The following is a 20579-nucleotide window of genomic DNA, read 5'->3' as shown; positions in this document are numbered from 1 at the left end:
CTGGGGCCCAGATTTAGAATTTAGTGTAAATTAATATTACTAATGAAATTTGTTTGATTTCAGATATCCTCAGAAAATCATTATTTATTCCCAGGGTGTCATGGGCAGCAGGTTAGGGGCACTGAGGGCTTTGAAAAGGGCAGTTGGACCCCTCATGCTGACAACCCCAGATTGGCAGTGAGGAAGAGAAGAGCCAGATCTCCGCGCTCCAAACATGTCCCCGTCATGGGATGACAGTATGGCTCTAAGGACAGCACTGTGCCACAAAACTATACTCATTTTGATGACATTTTTGCAAATGGTTCTGTTTCAAATTGTTAAAACAACAGACACAAAGGTTGATGCTTCAAGGTGCGGGTAGCATCTTGTACAGATGTGTCCTAATCTGCTGCTTTAATAGCTCATTAAGAAAAGGACATTACTGTGTTGGAGACCTGGGTAACCTTTGCTATACTTTGTCATCATTTATTTTATTTCTATGACCAATTATAGGATGATGTTATTCAATGAAGACTCTGCATGTACTTTTTGGGGAGGAAAACAACATGGTCTTATTTTGTTGTTGGGAACTCCATCTGAGGTGGGCCCATGTGTGTAGGTGCCCACCTTTGCAAGGCCAAGCAGAGACTTATTCTAACTGGTTTTATAGGACCTGGAGGAAATGTCCTATATAGAAAAACTGGAAGCATAAAATGTGTGCTGCTTGCGTGGAAAGGGAAAGTAAAAGGTGACAGGAGAACCACAAATAAGGGGGAATCTTTTCTCAATGTGTTCACGGAGACCGAAAATGGTTGGATGAGGCAGTTCACCTTGAATCCTATCGACTGAACCCTGTATGGCTAAAAAAATCAAAGGCATATCATCATCAGACTGTTTCCCCAAGAGGTCGTCCTACCAGATGGCCCTTGCCGACTGGGGTGGGGAGCCTCGAGCCCTGACCTAGGACACATTCCCAGAGAGGAGCGGGGTGGATGGGAAAAAGGTCCTAGAGCAGAAGTCATCCGGTCTGGGGTCTGCTCTGTGCAGAGCACCACACACAGCATCGGCTCCCACATGGGACTGGCTTTTATTTCCAGAAGTGGTGGAGAAAGGGTCATCCCAGATGTACTTCTGAGGGCAATCTGGGTGAAACTGCAGGCAGGCGTGCCCTTCCCCTTCCTCTCACTGCTGCCTTCAGGCCACTGACCTGTGAACTCTGTTTGGGAGCCCTTCTTCTTCAAAAGGAGCATCAATTGGTTATTCCATCCTCTCCTCATCCTCAGTACCCTCCTCTTCGGACGTCCAGCTCACATCTCCACCTTCCCCTAGGATAAGTCACTGAGTCCCAGGCTCTTCCTCCACTCGACCTCCTACGGTCATTCCAAGTGACCTCCACATTCACTGGAATGACCGTTACCTCCTCCACTCTGACCTACCGGCTTCTCTCCAGTTCAGCTACCCCCATGGCCATACCCTGGATGCCTCAAAATTATTCCACCTCTGAAACGCCCTTTCTGAACACCACCTCCTATCATTTCACCTCCCTCACTGCTTTTATTCGCAGGAAACCTGCTCTAACCTGCCAGCTCTGGCCTCACACTGTTTTAGACCAGGTCTTAAGTCTACTAATCCTGCACCATTCCTCCACCCTCACTTGAATCCTCTGAAATACTGAATGCTCTCTTGTCCCTTTCCAGCCCCCATAGTCATTGAGTCACCAGGGCCTTTATATTGTACCACAGCATCTTGTGAATCTGTGCCCTCCCTCCATCCTCACTGCTGGGCCCCGCCATGGTTTGAGCCATCACAGTGTCTCTCTTTGGTCTCCAGCCCTGACTTATTGTTCCTCCATGCCCACGCCAGTCCTCCATACTTGGCATGTTCCAGTCATGGGCTCCACTCACTGCTCCCTAAATAGGTCAGAAATTTTCATGCCACGTCTGTCCTCATTTCCTCGTAGGGAGAAGTAGTTGCCCCTTGCTATGTGCATTTTATTTGTACCTGTGCCCCTCTGCCTGGTGTGCCATCGGTTGTCTGCGTCTTCTACTAGAAGATGTGATCCTTGAGGACAAGGGAGCGCGGTTACTCAGCTCTGTAAGCTCAGCAGCCAGCACCACACATGCCACATGGCTGATCGCAGTAAGCGTTTGTAGATTTAAATGTCCCCGCTGTGTCTTCCATCAGACCTTCCCTCTGGGTCATTTATCAACCCTGCCTCATTCTTATTTTCTTTGGGGGAGACGCACTTCTGCCAGTTCCTCCTTTCTCTGTGAGGCCATTGCCGGGTGGTCATTCCTATTCTGCTGTAACATGAGGCTGGACTGTGGAGGGGGCGGGAGGGGGCAGCAGGGACTGGGGAATGGCACAGAACACTGTGTGAGTGAACTGGCAGAAGTTCTGTGGGCTTACCAGCTGGTACCTTGTGCGAGAGCCAAAGGAAAGTTTGTTTTTTTCCTGCCCAAAGCTCAGAATCCTGAGTGCTGTCACGGGCCTTGGTGCTAAAGGCTTAGGAGTGACAAGTGTCAAGGTCACCTCTGCTTCTTGCCTGACCAGGGAGGGGCTTCGTGGATGTTGTTTGCATGTGTGTGGGGGTGTTGCCAGCCACTGGGCATGTCCAGACAGCTAATAACCTGCCTCGACAGCAGAGTGAGAGGGAGAGCCACTGATTCAATTTGTAATTTATCTGTTGGTTTGATCCCAATGTTTGCACTTTGTTTCTGACTTGATGTATTCATCTGCAGGCTCAGTGAGTTCACTGAGTGTGGAGAGAAGCATTTCACTGCTCAGTAGATTGGCTCATAATCACGTGCGTGTGTGTGCACGTGTGTGCATGTGTACATGGAGTGTCCTTAGTCCCTGACGAGAAAACTTCCTTCCACGTTGCTTTGTGAGTGTGGCAAGCAGAAAGCCAGCAGAGGGGGTTAGAGCTGGTTTAGGGAAATCCTGGGTGCAGCCAGATGGTAGTGCACAGACCGTTGCCCTGGGGAGGATGGAGGTGGGCCTTTTGATTGGAGAAGAGGTAGGTGGGAGTTATGTGTCTTTTCTGAACTTCAATCAAACCCTCTTTCCATACAGTTGTCAGGCTGAAAGAAAACATGGGAAGCCTCTCGTCCAGTGGTTCCCATTGGCCTATAAGCATCACCTAATATTACTTTTTTCCAGTTTTATAGCGATATAATTGACATATAACATTGTATTAGTTTAAGATGTACCAAATAATGGTTTGATATATGTATATATTGAGAAATTATTACCACAATGAGTTAACATCCATCAGCTCACAGTTACAATTTCTTTTCTTATAATGAGAACTTTTAAGATTTACCCTCTTCGCAACTTTCTAATATACAATACAGTATTGTTAACTATAGTCTTCATGTCGTATATTATATTCCATGACTTATCTTATAACTGGAAGTTTGTAGCTTTTGACCCCCTTCACCCATTTACTCACTCATCCCCACCCCCACCTCTGACCAATCTGTTCTGTTTCTATGAGTTTGGCATTTTTATTTTTATTTATTTACTTTTTGAGTTTGGTATTTTTAGATTCCACATTTATGTGAGGCCATACAGGATATTTGTCTTTCTCCGTCTGACTTATTTCTCTTATCATTATGTCTTCAAGGTCCATCCATGTCTCAAATGGCAGGATTTCCTGCTTTTTTTAATAGCTCAATAATATTCCATTGCATATATACATACCAGGGGTGCCAAAAAAATATATATATACACGTGACTTGTATTCATCTTTTGTTATTAGTATATATTGAATATTACAATTTTAATACAGTTTTTTCCTTTCTTAAAATGTGCATACATATTTTTTTTTGGCACCCTCTGTATGTATCTCTATGTAAATCTATCTCACATTTTCTTTATCCATTCATCCATCAATGGACACTTAGGTTGTTTCCATGTCTTGGCTATTGTAAATAATGCTGCAATGAACATGGTGGTGCAGATATCGCCTTGAAATCGTGAATTCATTTTCTTTGAATATATACCCTGAAATGGAATTGCTGGATCATATGACAGTTCTATTTTTAATTTTGTGAGGAACCTCCATACTGTTTTACATAGTATGCACCAATTTGCATTCCCACCAACGATGCACAAGGGTTCCCTTTTCACCACATCCTCTCAGGCACTAGTTATCTCTTACCTTTTTGATAATAGCCATTTTAAGAAGTATGAGGTCATATCTCATTGTGGTTTTAATTTGCATTTCCTGGTGATTAGTGATGTTGAGCACCTTTTCACGCACTTGTTGGCCATTTGTATGTCTTTGGAAAAATGTTCTGTTCCTTTGCCCATTTTTCAATTTGATTTTTGTTATTGAGTTTAGGAGTTCTTTATGTATTTTGGGTATTAACCTCTTATCAGATATATAATTTGCAAATATATTCTCCAATTCCATAGGTTGCCTTTTCATTTTGTTGATTGTTTCCATTGCTGTGCAGGTAGGGTTACTTATTAAAATGGAGATTCCTGGGGTCCTTCTCAAACCTTCTGATTTGGACTCTCTGGAGGTGGAGCCTGGAACTCTGTATTTTTAACATTGGGCTGGGCTACCATGAGCCACACTGCTAATGATGGAAGATCCAAGACTAGAACCTGTGTCTTCTGACTCCATCCAGGGCATTTCCTCTTGCTGCCCGAATGTCCCTAGGGCTTAACGCTTTGGGAAACAAGGTTCATATTGGGTGTAGGAGAATGTGTTGAGTGGGTCTCTTATTCTGCAGGCACTAACCCACCTAATTTCATTAGTTCCCTACAAGGGGTCTCAAGGGTTTGAATTCCCAGAGTGGGCAGAGATGGCTGAAATCGACCACTTGCTCTGGGATGACCTGGCACCTACCAACCCTGTCTTTGACACTAGGCAGGATTTCAAAGTCCCTGTGGCTAACTACACCTGCTCTTTATGGGGACCAGCCCTGTTCTCTTGGCAACTTAGAAAAACAGGCTTGGATTTCTTCCTGGTCTATAGCTCTCTCTCTCTCTCTCTTTCTCCCCCCCCCCCCCCATCCTTCCTCTCTCCTGCTCTCTCATGGCTTTACTGCAATATGATTCACATACCATACAATTCACTCACTTGAAGTGTACAAATCAATAATTTTTAGTATATTCACAGAGTTGTACAAACATCATCACAATCAATTTTGGAACATTTTCATCATTCCTAAAAGAAACCTCACACCCATTAGCAGTAACTTTTCTCCCCCTACCCCTCAGCCCTAGGCAATCACTAATCTACTTCCTGTCTCTATTGGTTGGCCTATTCTGGACATTCCATCTAAATATAGTCATACAGTATGTGGTTTCTTATGACTGGCATCTTTCACTTAGCATGTTTTCAAGGCTTATCCATGTTGTACTATGTATCAGTCCTTCATTCCTTTTTATAGCCAAATGATATTCCACTGTTTGGATCTATCACATTTTGTTTATGCATTTATCAGTTGATAGACATCTGCGTTATTTCCATTTTTGGGTTATTATAAATAATGCTGCTATGAACATTAGTGTCCAAATTTTTGTACGGCCATATGTTTTTATTTTTCCTGGGTATATGCCTAGGAGTGGAATTGCCAAGTCATATGGTAACTCTATGTTTAAATTTTTGAGGAATTGCCAGACTATTTTCCAAAGTGGTTGTAATATTTTATATTCCCACTAGTAATGTATGACTGCTCCAATTTCTCCACATACTCACCAACACTTGTTATAATCTCTCTCTTTGATGATAACCATTCCAGTGGGTGTGAGATGTTATATCATCGTGTTTTTGATTTGCATTTTCTTGATGGCTGGTGATATTAGGCTTCTTTTCATGTGCTTGTTGACCGTTGGTTCATCTTCTTTGGAGAACTGTCTGTATGGATCCTTTGTCCATTTTTTATTGTGTTGTTTTATTATTGAGTTTCAAGAGTTCTATATGTATTTATAGATACAAGTGTCTGTCAGTTATATGCTCCTCAAATATTTTCTCTCACTCTGGGGGTTGTCTTTTCAATTTCTTGATGGTGTCCTTTGAAGCAAAAAAGTTTTCAATTTTGATGAAGTCCAATTTTTAATTTTTAATGGTTGTTTGTACTTTGAGTATTATGTGTAAAAAACTATTGCCTAATCCAAGGTAATGAAGATTTATTTCTGTATTTTCTTCTAAGAATTTTACAGTATTAGTATCTTTGATCTATTTTGTGTTAATTTTTGTATATGATGTGAGGTAGGGGTCCAATTTCATTCAACTTCAATTTCATTTATAGTTGTTTCAACACCATTTGTTGAAAAGATGATTCTTTCCCCCCTTGAATTATTTTACCAGTCTTGTTAAAAATCAATTGATAAGGATTTGTTTTTTCATTCTCAAGTCTGTTCCATTGATTTATATGTTTATCCTCATACAAGTACCACACTGTCTTGATTACTGTAGCTTTATAGTAAATTTTGAAATTGGGATAGTTCTACTCTCTTTGTCTACATTTCAGCACACACAGCAAAGGCTGGGGTGTGGATTGTATGGAAGGGCCCGAGTAAAGGGCTGAGGACATATAAGGGGAGGTAGGGCTATGGGAAGCACAAGAGATCAGGATTCGGGTAACCCAGTCTTTAACCCTTGCCCTGCCATAGTTCTGTGTAACCTTGTGTAAATCACTTGATATTTCTGGGCCTCTGTTTCCTATTCTGTAGAATCAAGACTCTGAGCTAGTTGATTGTTAAAGGAATTTTCAATTCTAATAGTCTGGAGGCATGGGGGACTCAATTTCCATAAGCAAAGTCTATCACAGGACCCCCTGATTTTATAGCAAAGCATGAATTAGTCTTCCACTCACTTGGGTCCTAGGTATGAGACAGGAAATGTACAAGATGATTCTGCATTATCTTGCCATACCAGATAGCAATGAAACTATCAAAGACTGCCAAGGTCGTGTCTAAGATTCAGGAGCCAACTTGTAGAGGCTTTTAGTGGCCACAAAGGGGACACTTTGGACATCAATAAGGATAATAAATGTGGTGGACTGAAATATACTAAATATATTTAAATTTATGAGTTTATAATAATATTTAAGAAACTCCAATTATTTGCAACTTCTGGATTTTGAGATCTCTAACTGAGAGGACCCCCAGTTTATCTCCTCCACTTGGCCTGGTTTTCATGGCTATACCACTGTAGCCTAGATCCCTCTGTCCCTGGGGTCTGTTCCAGCACTTTGCTTCCAGGTAGCTTTTATCGCTTCATTATTCTGTGTTAATCTATTTGGAGAAAGCATGGGAGAGCCCCAGACTTATTGGGAGGGGTCTACAAAGCACTACTTGCTAACTGAACAAATAATGCTTCACTCTGATATACACCATTGCTTCCCTCTGTTTCCCAGTAAGCAGCTTCTGTAAGACGAATAATCGTACATTCTCTTCAGTGTGCAGGTTTTTTGATCATGTGCTTTCTCAAACTGGAGCTCCTGAGTTTTGGGGGTTAAAAAGATTACGTTTTATGAAAGAAGTCGTGGCCAATGGGCCTAAGGGGGGTGGGGTGGTAGTGGGGGCCTGGACTCCAAGTCCTGCTCTTCTACCTCCTTTCTGCCTGCCCCCCCCCCAGGGCCTTAGTTTCTTTACATATAAAAACAAAACATTGAGGAATGCACAACTGATATATGCAATAATGTACATTGTGCTAAGTAAGAGAAGCCAGGTTCAAAAGGCCACATACTGTATGTGATTCCTTTTCTATGGCTTTTTGTAAAGGGCACATCTATAGTGTCAGAAAACAGATCAGTAGCTTCCCAGAATATGGGATGGAAAGAAGGGATTAACCACAAAGGGACACGGGAAATTTTGGGGTGATAGAACTACTCTCTATCTTGATTTTTAGTATAAGTTGGTCAAAATTTATAACACTATATCTAAAAAGGATGAATTTTACTGTATGTAAATTATGCCTCAATAAACAAACCAAATGTAAACACACACACACACACACACACACTCACACACTCACTCACTACTGGACCGGAAAATCTCTAAGGTCCCTTTCAGTGCTAATATTCACTTATGCTCTACTGCGGGAATGGTCATGGGGCAGGGAGGAGATCTCCAGGGCCTCGTCTCATTCTTACACTTTCCTCCCCTGATTGTTCCTACTCCTGCCCAACTCAAAGCAGTCTGTCCATGACGTAATGGGGAAAAGAGGAGAATAAGCTTCACTGGCTTGACTGGCCGTTTTAGGAACAAGGCCATTCCCTCCGTGAAGGTACATAAGTATCCGTGTGCGTGCCGGACATACTCAGAGGACAGGCCTTGCCCAGCTCCTCATCCTATGCCTGAAGTCTGAGTTATTGGTCTGAAGTGGAATATTTTCGAACGAGAGCTCAGCATCCAGATCCCAGGGAAGCAGCCATGGAGGCCTGTCAGAAAACAGGAACCTAGCTGGAGATATCAGACTTCTGCTTCCATTTTTCACTCAGGTTCTGGAGGAGGAGCCCCCAGCCTTCTGCTCGGCTATTATTCACTGAGGCCTAACGCAGGATTATAGATTGAGGCCATCCAAGTGACACACAGTGAGGGAACCAGGCCCTAGCTGGGAAGAAGAAAGCAAGCGGCTTGTCACAGGAAGAGAGAGGCTGCTACCTATACAGATAAACAAAACCCAGAGCTAACACTCAGGAGCTGGCCTGGGTGGGAAAAGCTTCCCAGGGGGGATTTGCAAACTTGTTCCACCTTCACCACCTCTCAGTGCCTCTCTCAGATGCAGCAACAGCTAATACCAGCACCTGTTTCATGAGCACTTACTTTGCGCCAGGCACAGGCTAGGCTCTCTGCGTTAATTTGCAGCAACTGTCAGATAACAACAGTTTATCCCTGTTTTATAAATGAGGAAACTAGTGCTCAGACTGAGGTGTGTGGCTCAGCCTTTCCATCAGGAGTTGTTTTTGGTCCACTGAAATAAGCCAGACCTGGCAGGGCTAGCTCCAAAGCTTTGAGGAGACTCAACCCATGCTTTCAAGGGAGCAGAGCATAACAGAGAGCTCTGTTCCAGATGGAGCACATGTCAAGCTACCTTTCTTACCCCGAGCCTCTTTAAAACAAGCCAGACCCTGCACTGTCTCCTTGGCCAGGGAGGTCTGCCCCTTGGGTTACAGATCCTGTAACCGTTACTGCAGGTGCTGAAGCACTGGGCACAGGGAAAGGGGCCCAGTGCCAGCATCGGAAGTCCTAGCAAGGGGAGCTGGGAGTTCATGTGGGTGCTTCTGCTCAGGAAGGCACGTTGAGGGAAAGCGTGATGCCAGAGCTCTGTGGCCCAGGCAGGGCGTGCCTCTCAGAGGGCCTCCTGGATGCTTCCCTAAGCCTCAGAATTTGGAGGCTGCCACATGCCGGGAAAAGTCCTAGGATCAGAGACACCCCTCAGAGGCACTGATGTTCCCTTGCAGGCTGGCAACAAGGGAAAGGACAGCCTCACGTCCTTTAGGCCAGAAATGCCCAAATGTGTGTGGGCAGAGAGGAAGCAGTCAGGGTGGATCTCAGATAATCTCGGGTGGGCACAGCTCTTTGTTTTACAGCTGGCAGCTCCACATTCCCCTGTCACCCTGGACCTGAAGCAGATCTCTGTTCTTGGTGGTCAGCAGGATTGTGTTTGTACAGTGACAGCTTGCTAAACAAAGATTCTGGAAATAAGCCAGATGGCTCTGCTGGGTAGGAGGAATTCCAGGTTCCCTGGAGGTGGTGGCTATGATCGAGAAGGACAGAAAGCACGAATCTTTTGTGGTGGAGCAGAATCTGACCAGGATATGCTAGTCCTGACCTTTCAGGTGGTGTTGCAGGTGTGACCTTGGTCTTGACCTTGTGGGGCAGGAAGTCCTGCTCTGGGAGTTGGCCCAGGGGTTGGGAGACAAGTTGGTTTCCACACAAATGGGACTGAAGACCCATTCTTATGCCTCTGAGATCATTTCTACTTTCTGCAGCAAAATTTCTGCCACGGAAGCAAGCTGCTAGGTGCCAGCCTCATCATTTAATAGGACTGCAGTACCGTGGTTCCTTTTTACCTTGTTCTCTTCCTCCTCTTGTCAGCCTGACTTTCCGCTGCTTTAGCATTCGTGGGAGATGAGACTGTCTTGTGTGTCACTCAGGAAACCAAGACTCCCCATAAGGAGCACCGTATGTATGCAGCAGACTTCGATCTTGGGACTTGACTTAAGAGCGGCTAAACGGTATCTGGCCGCTGCTGGCGTTAGTCAGGCCACTGAGTTTTGTGGTTGAACACAGACAATGGGAGACAGAGACCACCCAGCCAAGGAGACTGTGGCAGAGTCAGAGGCCTCATCCTTCTGGTGATACCACTGTCCCAGCCTACCTGGATGAGTCCCATACCCCAGAGATCTGGCTTTCCTGAGCTGTTCAGCATCCTGCCTGGGAGTAAGGAGGAAACAGGCTGCATGTGTGTTTAACAGAGCAGGGTGAGGAGTGAGTAGTGCGGAGGGGTGGTAGATTTTCAGGTACATTTTGCCCAACAAACCCCCAAACCATGGAGCCACACAAAGTTAGCTGGATAATAGTGGATTCAAGTCTTTTATTTTTAGACTGTACCAGCATGTTTGGTTCTGGGGTCCAATCCCCAAATTCCAGAAAAATAAACTAATGAGAACCACATGCACTATGAGAAGGCCATTCCGACGTGTCCATGATCATGCGGTGAGTGGGCATAGAAGACAGACCAGGAGCCCTGGGCATGGAGCAGGGCCACCCTCCCCGGACAGCTGACAGCAGCTAGCTCTGAGCCCTCATTGGGGTTTGGGAGAGGGCCAAGGCTGGGTCATTTGGACCCTGTCCCTTTATGGTACTGGGCCTCTTATTGCTACATTTGCTACTTTGCTACTTTATGGCCCCAGGGAATGCCTATCACTGGGTGGTACTAATGAGTAGGCTGCTGGCGTCTGCTGTTGCCATGGTTACATGAGCACAGGCCTCTCTTCAGAGGGTCCCATGGTGAGTTATCAGGGATTCATTTGGCCACTGCTGGACTGTGCCACACATGGTCCTCACTCCATATCCAACTTGGCTAGTCCCATTGGAGGCTTGTGGCACATTATTGGCCCCCACCGCTAAGGCTTTCCAGCTCTTGGACCTTGCTGGAATACCTCCCTCCAATACATTTTGCAAGATCCAAACACCAACAGCCCACAATCCTTTCTAGCTTCTGGAAAGGCTTCCTCGCGGTAGCTTTGGACGTCCATGCATTTGGAGCACAATGGGAGGGGTGCATTTAGGAAAAACATCAACTTCCACAACCAGCCAAGGGGCTAGACGGGTGGCAGTCTCCTGGTTCAGGGTCCTGTCAGTGAGGTAGTTTGCATACACCAGCAATCCTGCCAGGGGTAAAGCCCCTGGAGCATGTCCCCAAGCATTCACTGGTCCAAGAAGCAACTCAGAGTTGTGAGAGTTCCCTCCAGGTGCTGGCCTGTATCTGACCCCTCGGCAGTGGTGGGCCTATAGCAGGGCCAGCTGACTGCACTGGTGGGCTGGGCCGTGCTGTGTTCCCTGGGTACAGCAACACCTTCCCCAGAGATCAAAGCATCACTTTCTGGAAGGGTAGGAGCCCTCTGCCCAACCCAGAGAGTTCTTGCTACATAGGCCAGGCCCTCTGGCTGCTGCTGGGCATTTATATGGGCCAACCTATACATTTTTACTCTTCCCATGTAGACAAAGGCTATTTCAGTCAGATGGCCAATGTTTGGTGGCTGTGTGTCTGTCCTGATGGGTGGGTGGTCACTTCTCAGGCTGTTCTGATGTCTTGGCTGTGGGTCTACCGACATGATATTTGCACTGTGAAGCCTCATTGGAAAGGGTTTTGGGCCCAGAGATGATGCCCAGTCAGGGGAGCTAAGGAAGCTTCTAGAAGCAGGGGTACTTGCTTTGGTACAGAACTGCGTTCAAAAGTCTAATCTGGTCTGAATTTTTTGCTGTGTAGACCAAGCCAATGACCAGATTTTCCAAGTGTCCTTTCATTCTAAGGTCTGCTCCGTAGACTGACCTTGGACGGGCCATGTTGGGCGGAGCAACTCTGCTGTTGAGCGTGATCTACTGGGGATCACGGTGTGGTGGGCGCAAGACTGAGCGTGCTTGGTTGGGAGATGGGATGAAGGGGTTATTGCTCTGGGTTTAAATCCATCTGACACACCCTTACCTCTATTTAGCCTGCTGGCTGGCCCTCTCCTCTGGATGTCCCCAGAAGTGTTTGGAAGCTTTTAGCCTATTCCATCTCAAGGCAACAGTCTACCTGGCTCTGGGCAGGCCCTCTGGGGATGTCCGGGGTGGACCAAGTCTCAGGCAAGCATCCGTCTGGATCAGTAGCCAGGGCCGCTGGGGAAGTCCAGCCTGCCCTGTCCGCAGCCATGGGGAAGAGTGGGGAGCAGCCAGGCCCTCACCCTGATAACTGAGGTAAGAGGCATCTGCTCATCTGGAGCTGCCTTTGTCCATATACTCTGTGCTTGGTGTCAGTATAGCCTGGGAGGGAGGAGCTTCCCTTGGGCAATGTTGGGTGCAGAGGAACTTGAATTGCAATTTGGTTTTGAAACAGAGGTCTGTGTGAAAAGCAAGGGGATTCAAAAAAGGGTGGAAGGAGGAGAGGTCAGGTCAAAAGACCCCAAAATATGGGCTAGGGCTTCATTTCAGTCATTATCTCCTATCTGCCAAATGCCAGGCTCTGCGCTGAGGTCCTGTGGAATGCCTGATGAGAATCTGGGTCTATAGTGCCACCTCTGGAGACATTCTGAGGACTCAACATATGTCATCTAATTTCCACTGAAGAGAGAGCAACTACTGCCAGAGGGGGAAACTGAGGCATGGTGGTCAAGAACCCATGAGGGTACAGTCCTAACCAAGACTCCTAATGCCCACAGTGGCCCTGCTGTGATGGAAGCCTGGTGCCCTGGGGACAGGGCCTGGTGGAATCAGGCATATGACAAGGCATAGGGGTGGGGGCTGGAAAGGTGGTCATGGGAGCACCCAGGAGGTAGGGTCTGCAAAAGCTTATGTGCCTTTGGTCACCAGTGGTGAATTTGCCTACAGGAGTAAAGAAATACCAGTGATCGCTTTTTTTGCTTCTATGCTTGCCTGTTTACACACTCCAAACCGAGATTGTTCACCTATGGCCAAAAATAGATCAAAGGAAGATAGTCATAGCAGGTGGGGAAGTGAGTGTCTAAATTCAAAAACATGTTGCTTAATACCGCTCTGTCGGAGGGCCCATGGGAGTCACGTGATAACGACAATGACGAGAGTAAGAGCTACCATTTACTAAGTACCTACTATGCGTCAGGCACCTGACTTGGCGCTCTACATACATTATCTCACAGCCAAATTGGCAGATGAGCATTTTGACACACACATGAAGGGAATACAAGTGGGTCTTTTGCAGATATTTGCAGGTGTTGCTTTCTGTCTTTTCCCCTTGAGGACCGACATTGGTTAGTGGGGTGCCTTTGCTGGGCTGTCAGAGAACCATTTGGCCCTGGCCTGGTCCTTCTGTAGCAGATTCCCCTTCAGCTGCATAAAGCACTGAGACCAGGCCCAGCAACTCCCTCCCAGCTGGAAACCCTCCCAGCTTCCACCTGGGGCTGCTGGAGGGGAGGATCCCAATGGCCCCTGAGTTCATGGCCATGTTTATTTTGAGTAAAACATGAGGGAACAAACCAAGGAAAATGGGCAAAAACAGAATAAATTACAAAATCATAAATTTTTAAAGAGATGGTCAGACTCCGCATCACTGTTAAACCACAAGCTCTTTCATCTACACTGGTGCTTCCTCTGGTGTTGGACCCTTGAGACACTTGACAGGCCCAGAGGGCAGCCACCACGCCTACGAGACCTCTTCAGAAGTTGGCCTCTGAGGGGGTTGAAAGAACTTAAGGTGCAGCCATCCCCGAGGTTGCTCAGTGCCGACAAGTGATTGGGACATGTTGTGTGAGGACGGGTGGCCACAGAGATGGGGGAGGCAGGAGGCGGTGGGCACACAGTGGCTATAACCATGGTGGGTGCTGTGGGTACACCAGCAAGACAGCGGGGAGATGGGGTGTAACACTGGATGTGCTCGGGGCCAGCTGGTCCTCTTTGTGTTTGCTGGACAGCAGGCTCCCCCAGACAGCGGGAGGAGTGATGATAGTAAGAATATAATCTCAAGTGATAGTCACAACACCCCACAAGATGTTCGCCCCTGAACGAGTTAGGGATAAGGGCCTCTTAGAGAATGGGGTGTTGGCACACAACTGTACAGGAAGAGAGGGTTGTAAACAGGGGCCTCTGCCGGGCCGACCCCAGGCTCTGTGTACTCTTTCTTTCAGGTCTCCCCTTTCACCCACCGAGTCTCCCCACCATTGCCCTTAATTGCCCTCACTCTTTCTCTTTCACAGTGACCAAATCTCCCCGTAAGGAAACTCTGTCTGAGGATGTGGAGCGCCGCCTCCTGCCCACGTGGTCCTCGGGGTCAGGCCCTGCGGTGGGGACCGTCAAGAGGACTGCATCAGGCCCGTGAGGCGCTTGCCCGCCAGCGACTTTCCCTGTAGAGACAGGTAACAGAGAGGCACGCACAGGCGTGCACACACACACACACACACACACACAGGGACAGAGACAGAGAGCCAGACAGGTGAGTTAATTGTTGCACAAGCCACGGAGTCCAAACGACTTAGCGAACTGACCCCTTTGATCTTCGGGTTTGGGAGACTTAACTGCAGACAGCTGGAAAAACCAGGTGTCTGGCGCAGGTTAGGGAGGCAGGGTGTGTGGCTGATACTTCTTTTGGGGTGTGGACATTTTACTTACCCTAAGCCAGGCATTTCAAATCTTAGGTAGAGTGTCTCTTAATGCCTGTGGGCTGTCCCTGAACTTGATTTTATTCAAGCGAGAAAGGAAAAGGTGGATTGGGGAGTAGTAAGATCAGGGACGCTGGGTTGACCCAAATAGCTGCTGACTAAGGATCTGGATGATTAGAAACTAATGAATTAACTGGTCATCTTAAGAATGCAGAAGACCTAGGAATCCCGTTTGAGATGCAGGCGAGACAAGGCTTTGAGGCTTCTTGATGACCCAGTTCTGGGACTGTGGCTTGGAGCCTGGGCTGGTGAACAGATGCCACTGCGGGACCTGGGCAGTGTGCTCCTGCGTCTCCCACGATCTTGGCTTCCCCTCCGCAGGTCCCAGGGCTTCCACGTCAGGAAGTCTACATGCCTGTCACCTACGACCTCTATAGTCGTTCTCGAAAACTAAGAACATGAACTGGGCTGTGAGGCCTGCTGCATGAGGCACAGAGGGCCGGAGAGAGGCCAACGGTTCACATGCCCAGGAGGAGGTGACATGGGCACCAAGGGGAGAGATGAGGAAGATGAGCGAGGCTCAGTACCCTGATGAGGGTCTGTGCCCATTTCCTGTTCCTCTCTTCAGAAATCCATAGCATTGGACAGGGGTCCAGAGGAGGGAGCGGCTGGACCCAAGCAGATTGATCACTGTGTGTCTGAGAAAACACTCAAAACTCATTCTGTTATTGACAGGGGGTCCGTGACACCATCGCCATCTGCGAAGGGCAGCACATGCTCACCCGTCAGCACGGGCAGCCGTGTTTGGTAGCGGGAGCTTGCAAGGGCCAGCAGTTCCTCATGGTCATTTTCAAGTGGGGTGTGAGGGCTCATCTTGTTTACTGGGCTTGGCTGCATGTAAGCTGGATGTAATTAAAAAAATTGATCAGGCTCGTGAAGCCCAGTGGGGTACTCAATAAACCTGCGGATTGATGAATTGATGGATAATGGGCATATTTAACCAACGAACAACATGGGCTGTGAGTTTGCTGGATGCAGGACAATGTGTCATCTGGCTTAGCGCTCCATGGAGCGACATGCCAGCTTAACTGAGAATGCTGATGGCATAGATGGGAGCTCGTCCGAAAGTGGAATTGCTCTCGGGAGCTATTGAAAAGTCTGCACCTATCTCCCCTTGCTCTTTTTACCCCTTTCTTTCACAATCATCATTTTCTTCCACTCATTTTCATTAGTGAGACAAACTTTTCATTTTTTTCTCTCCATCCTTAAATGCACACACACACGCATGCATGCACACACACAAAATCTCCCCATCACCAACCTTATCTGAATCTTCAAATACACTGAACTTAGCCTGCAGCAGGGTACGTTTATACTAGGCTAAGGATTTTTTAATCAGATTTTTTTTTAATCCTAGAAGGTTACAGCGCTAGTCTTTGCAAATCACTAAAAGCAGGATGGCTACTCCTCTGTGTAGAGCGGATAAGGTACAACAATAGCTTGTAGCCAGCAGAGGCTGACCTTCAAGGACTCCCACCAGCCCTGGATTCTAAGGCACACACATCTGTGAGCTCCCTGACTGCTCTTTCTTAGATGGAGCTTGAGGCATTTGTCATTTAGTTGGTTCACCTGGGATGGTGCCTTCTTGTAGCAGGCCTGAAGGCAGGAAGCGTGTGTGCGCACGCGTGCACAAACCTCTTCCACCTCCTTCACCCGTGTCCATCCCTGCTCAGACAAAAGGCACCAAGGATTTTGCTTTTCTCTTGGTGTTCCTTATGACTGTGGTAAACACATACCACCCCCCACCCCTCTCCACCAGGGCCACAAATTATACATTGTGTCCCCACATAGATATGTTTCAGGTTTGCCATACACAGCATTTGGTGCTCTGATTTAGCTGGTGGATGTGGAAAAAAAAAATCACTAAAGCTTCTGTCTAACAGCCCATTGCCAGTGTGTATGTTAAAAATCCAGAGACAAAGAAGATGAGGGTTACCAGGCATCCGAACCCTCGTTACAGCTTCTTCCTCATTAGTGAGATCATTTTGGCTGGAGAGGGGGCTGTGGGTTGAGGGAGGTTGAAGAGTCTATTTCTGGAGGACAGTGTGACTATTTGTTTTAGCTGAATTTGACCCTGAGGCCCCCCATCCTCTATACCTCGCAGTTCTACAGAGTGGGCTGGGCTGAGTTTGGAGGCACTAATTAATCTCTTCCTGCCTAAATCCTGGAGCTCAGCCTCACAGCTCTGACTCCAAGGACCTGTGGCCAACCCATCAATCCTGCTCTTCCCCTTCCCCCAGCTGCTTCAATTTCCCCGGACTTGGGAGGGTGGGGGTGGGGGCGCAGCTGACCAGCCTAGAGAACATGCCTTGAGATTGTTCCCAGCCTCTCAGCAATCCATGTGGTGCTCCTTGCATTTTTGTCTCCCTCTCTCTGCTCCTGCGCTCACGCATTTACCAAATGCCAATTCTGCTGCTAAAGGAGGTCATACGGGTTCAGGTGGGCTGGAGCAGGGGAGGGGGGGCAGTGGCAGGGGTAACTCAGCCCAGCTGCAATCTGTCTTCTATGCAGCGACCTCCTGGGTGAGGCCGGATGGTAGTTACTCATGCAGGATGCAGGCAGGGCTAGATGCCTGGCCTCAGGCTTTGGGGAAGAAAATCCTGCAATCACACTGGCTCAGCAGCTGCCTCCCTTCTGAAGAGTTGTGGTTCCTGTAGTTTTCAGGGATCAAAGTGAAATCTGACAGCAGAGGCTACCTGTGTTCAGAGTGAGCTGCCCCAAGCTCTATGCTACTAGGGGCTTGCTGGGAGCTCCTGAGCTACCTACTCTGCCCAGAGAGAGGAGAGCAACCGCCGGAACCTTTGGGGGCACTTCCTCCTCCTCTTTACTCCCATCCCTGCCTCCAGTTTGTAGGATTCTGTAGGAAACACGTAGTAAAGGGAGGGGTCATTCCGCTTCTGTCTGCCATCTTGCATAGTTACAGGGGGTGCTATTTTTTCAGGGTGTGAGTGTGTGATGTTCCTCAGTGCTGGTCAGTTGGGAATGCCAGGAAACTGCAGCCAGCTCAGCCTGAAGCCTTGACGTAGCTGAGCAAAGCAGCTGAAGGTGGGTGAAAATGCTATTAGCAGGCAGCTTTTGTCCAAGTGAAAAAATATACACTGATTAAGAACTGAGCTGCCGAAGGTACATTCCAGAGACACCAAAGCTTTGCATACAGACACAGCACTTTTCACCTTCAAGGCATTTGGCAAAGTGTAATCCAATGGAATTTGGGATCCTTCAGTTGCATGGACCACGGGCTCAGTGCTGGGCTCACAAACACCCACAGGTTCACGTCCCACTCTCTACCCTAGCTAATCATTTCAGCTCTGTGGCCATCTTGACGGCTAGAAGCCTGCGAGAGGGTGGTCATGGACTCCTTTGTTTCTAAAAGGAATGGCGCAAAAGGAGTAGCTCCCTTTTGTGAGATGCTTTAAGGAGCATGAACATGCTGCTTGACATGCGGGGCCTCTGTGCATTGCACCTGCAGCTATTAATGAACAAACATGCACGATCCGGGTTACCAAGACCTGTGGCCACTTACCTGGGAGACTGATGCTAAACTCTTTGGGCTCAGAAAGTAGCCCTGGGGTCAGATGGCATATTGGGGGCAGTGGAGCCAAGCACCAGGGCCTCAGGCAGGACTCTTTTCAATGCTAAGGGGGTAATGACATCTGAGCTGCTGATGACATTCTCTTGCTGATTTGCTCAGATGACCTAAGACCAAAGTTACAGCTCTCAAGTCCACTAACTCTAAATCCATGTTGCTACGGGGATAGGAATGAACCATGGTTGCCTCTGGGGGACAGGGACAAGATTGCCTGGAGAGGGATATGAGGGAACTTTTTAGGGTGATGAGATATAGGTTACCCCGGTGCATATACTTGTCAAATTCATTGAATCACAAATTTCTGATCTGTTCATTTTGCCATACGTAATTACACCTCAAAAGGAAAAAAGAAAAGATTAGAAAAAATTCCTAGCTATCACATTTTGCTTCGAAATGTCCCACTCCTCACTCTTTTTTAATTGCTATTCCAGCAACTTAGTCTTTTAGCTAAATTCAGAGCTTCCCCTCTGGTATACAAGAAACCTAGGTTCCTCTGTTACCGTGTTTCCCCGAAAATAAGACCTAGCCGGACCATCAGCTCTAATGCACCTTTTGGAGCAAAAATTAATGTAAGACCCAGTATTATATTATATTATATTATATTATATATCCAGTCTTATAGTAAAATAAGACCGGGTCTTATATTAATTTTTGCTCCAAAATGTGCATTAGAGCTGATGGTCCGGCAAGGTCTTATTTTCGGGGAAACACAGTAGGAGAATTAGAACTCGCCACACAACTCATTTGGAACACTATTTCTAGTCTCCACTGATCCAAACTGATCTCCTTGTTGTGACACACGGGCATTTTTCATCCTTGCTAATGAAAAGTGGTGTTTTGTTGAACAGAGCTCACCCAGTGATGTCAGCAGACAAGAAGTGGGAGGCCCCAGAGATGAGCTGTCCTCCCAAGAAGACTGAAGTCGATGGTGAGTCGATGACGCTCAATTCATAAATGCTGAGTGTGTGTGGAATCACAGTCCTGGGACCTTGCTGAGGGGAGCAGTCAGGAACCTAAGAGCCAGGTGGGAAGGGAAGGGCCCTGACGGGGGGTTAGCAGTAAGTGGAGAAGCCAAGGGCCTGCCAGCCTAACTTCCTCGGGTGACACCCCTGGAGGTTGTGCCCCTGGTGCTCCTTCTCCACGGAGCAAACCAAAAATAATGACTTCAAAAGGGAGCATAAGGAATCCCATGGCATCTCCTTTCTTGACGATGTTTAAAACTGGGGAGAGGGTGCCATTTGCTTGGGAATAGTTCAGCGGCCTGGGCAACTCTGGCAGGAGACGGTAGGAAAAACCATACTGCATATGGGAACAGTTTCAGAAAAGCTTTTCAACTCTACCTCTTATCACACTTTGTTGAACTTTGTGAGGCAAGGCGGGGCAGATGAAATGGGGAAATCGGGTTATGGGACAAGCCCAAGACTACACACGGCTAATCCACAGCAGAGCCGGGCTGGGGCAGCACGGGAAGCTAGCAAGGCTGCTTCTGGCATTCTCACACTTCAGTGGTGGGGGGCCGGAGCCCGGTGGCAAGATCCATTCCTGCGTTACTCCCAGGTCCTGGCCGAGCTTTCTGATCTCTCTCAGGAGCTGAAGGGCATTTTATTTGGTTTTAAAATATTCTCTTTATTTGACTTTTTAAAAAATAAGATACCACACACATAAAACAACACCCCAAAAAATCAAGAGATAGGTGAAAATTGAATTAATAAAAAAAGGTTCCCTGGCTGAAGAATTAATATTATATATTCGTATACATTTAAGCTTGTTAAAAAATAAGGAATAGGGTCAAAATAAAAATAATGGATTCTTTTGCAACAGCCCACCATCTGATGCACAGTGGTATAAACAACTAGGTTTTGCCACGTAAGTGGTGGGCGTATGGAATCTGCCAGCCACGCCTCTGAAAGCCATTCCCACAAAATGTCACTGGAACCGTAAGCAGGTTCACATACCTTACTCTAGACTGTACTGGCAACTATCAGTGCATTTGTTTTCTTTTAAAAAATTGTAATTTAGAAATGGTGAGTTGCCAGCTCTCCTATCTGAACTAAATGTAAAAGGACCAGCCTATCCCCTGCTCTCCCAGAGACTTTCTCTTTGAATTTCCTATTCCTGCCCAATGGGGTGGTATCAATAACTCATGT

General features: G+C 47.2%; 1 protein-coding gene and 1 long non-coding RNA gene across 8 annotated transcripts in view; one reads left to right on the top strand and one right to left on the bottom strand.

The window, feature by feature from the left end:
- Positions 1-20579, top strand: part of LOC141570533 (uncharacterized) — a 55930-nt gene that overhangs the window by 30389 nt on the left and 4962 nt on the right. For 2 of the 3 annotated variants that reach the window (XR_016020900.1, XR_012494619.2), the window contains exons 3-5: positions 14382-14540; positions 17785-17888; positions 19281-19360. This is a non-coding gene — a long non-coding RNA (uncharacterized LOC141570533). Of the gene's footprint in view, positions 1-14381; positions 14541-17565; positions 17889-19280; positions 19361-20579 lie in introns of those variants that run through there. The other variant, XR_016020899.1, reaches the window with a different exon arrangement.
- Positions 10524-20579, bottom strand: part of RGS6 (regulator of G protein signaling 6) — a 466453-nt gene continuing 456397 nt past the window's right edge. For 3 of the 5 annotated variants that reach the window (XM_019733349.3, XM_074327258.2, XM_074327257.2), the window contains one exon: positions 14073-14528. In XM_019733349.3, the coding sequence (XP_019588908.1) occupies positions 14362-14528 (167 nt within the window). In that variant the 3' untranslated portion in view covers positions 14073-14361. Of the gene's footprint in view, positions 14529-20579 lie in introns of all 5 variants that reach the window. The other 2 variants (XM_019733353.3, XM_019733355.3) reach the window with 1 other exon arrangement.

The sequence above is a fragment of the Rhinolophus sinicus genome, chromosome 3 (assembly GCF_057876585.1).
Source record: "Rhinolophus sinicus isolate RSI-liver-muscle chromosome 3, RSI-T2T, whole genome shotgun sequence".
Taxonomy (NCBI): domain Eukaryota; kingdom Metazoa; phylum Chordata; class Mammalia; order Chiroptera; family Rhinolophidae; genus Rhinolophus; species Rhinolophus sinicus.
This window is presented reverse-complemented; position numbering and strand designations above follow the sequence as displayed.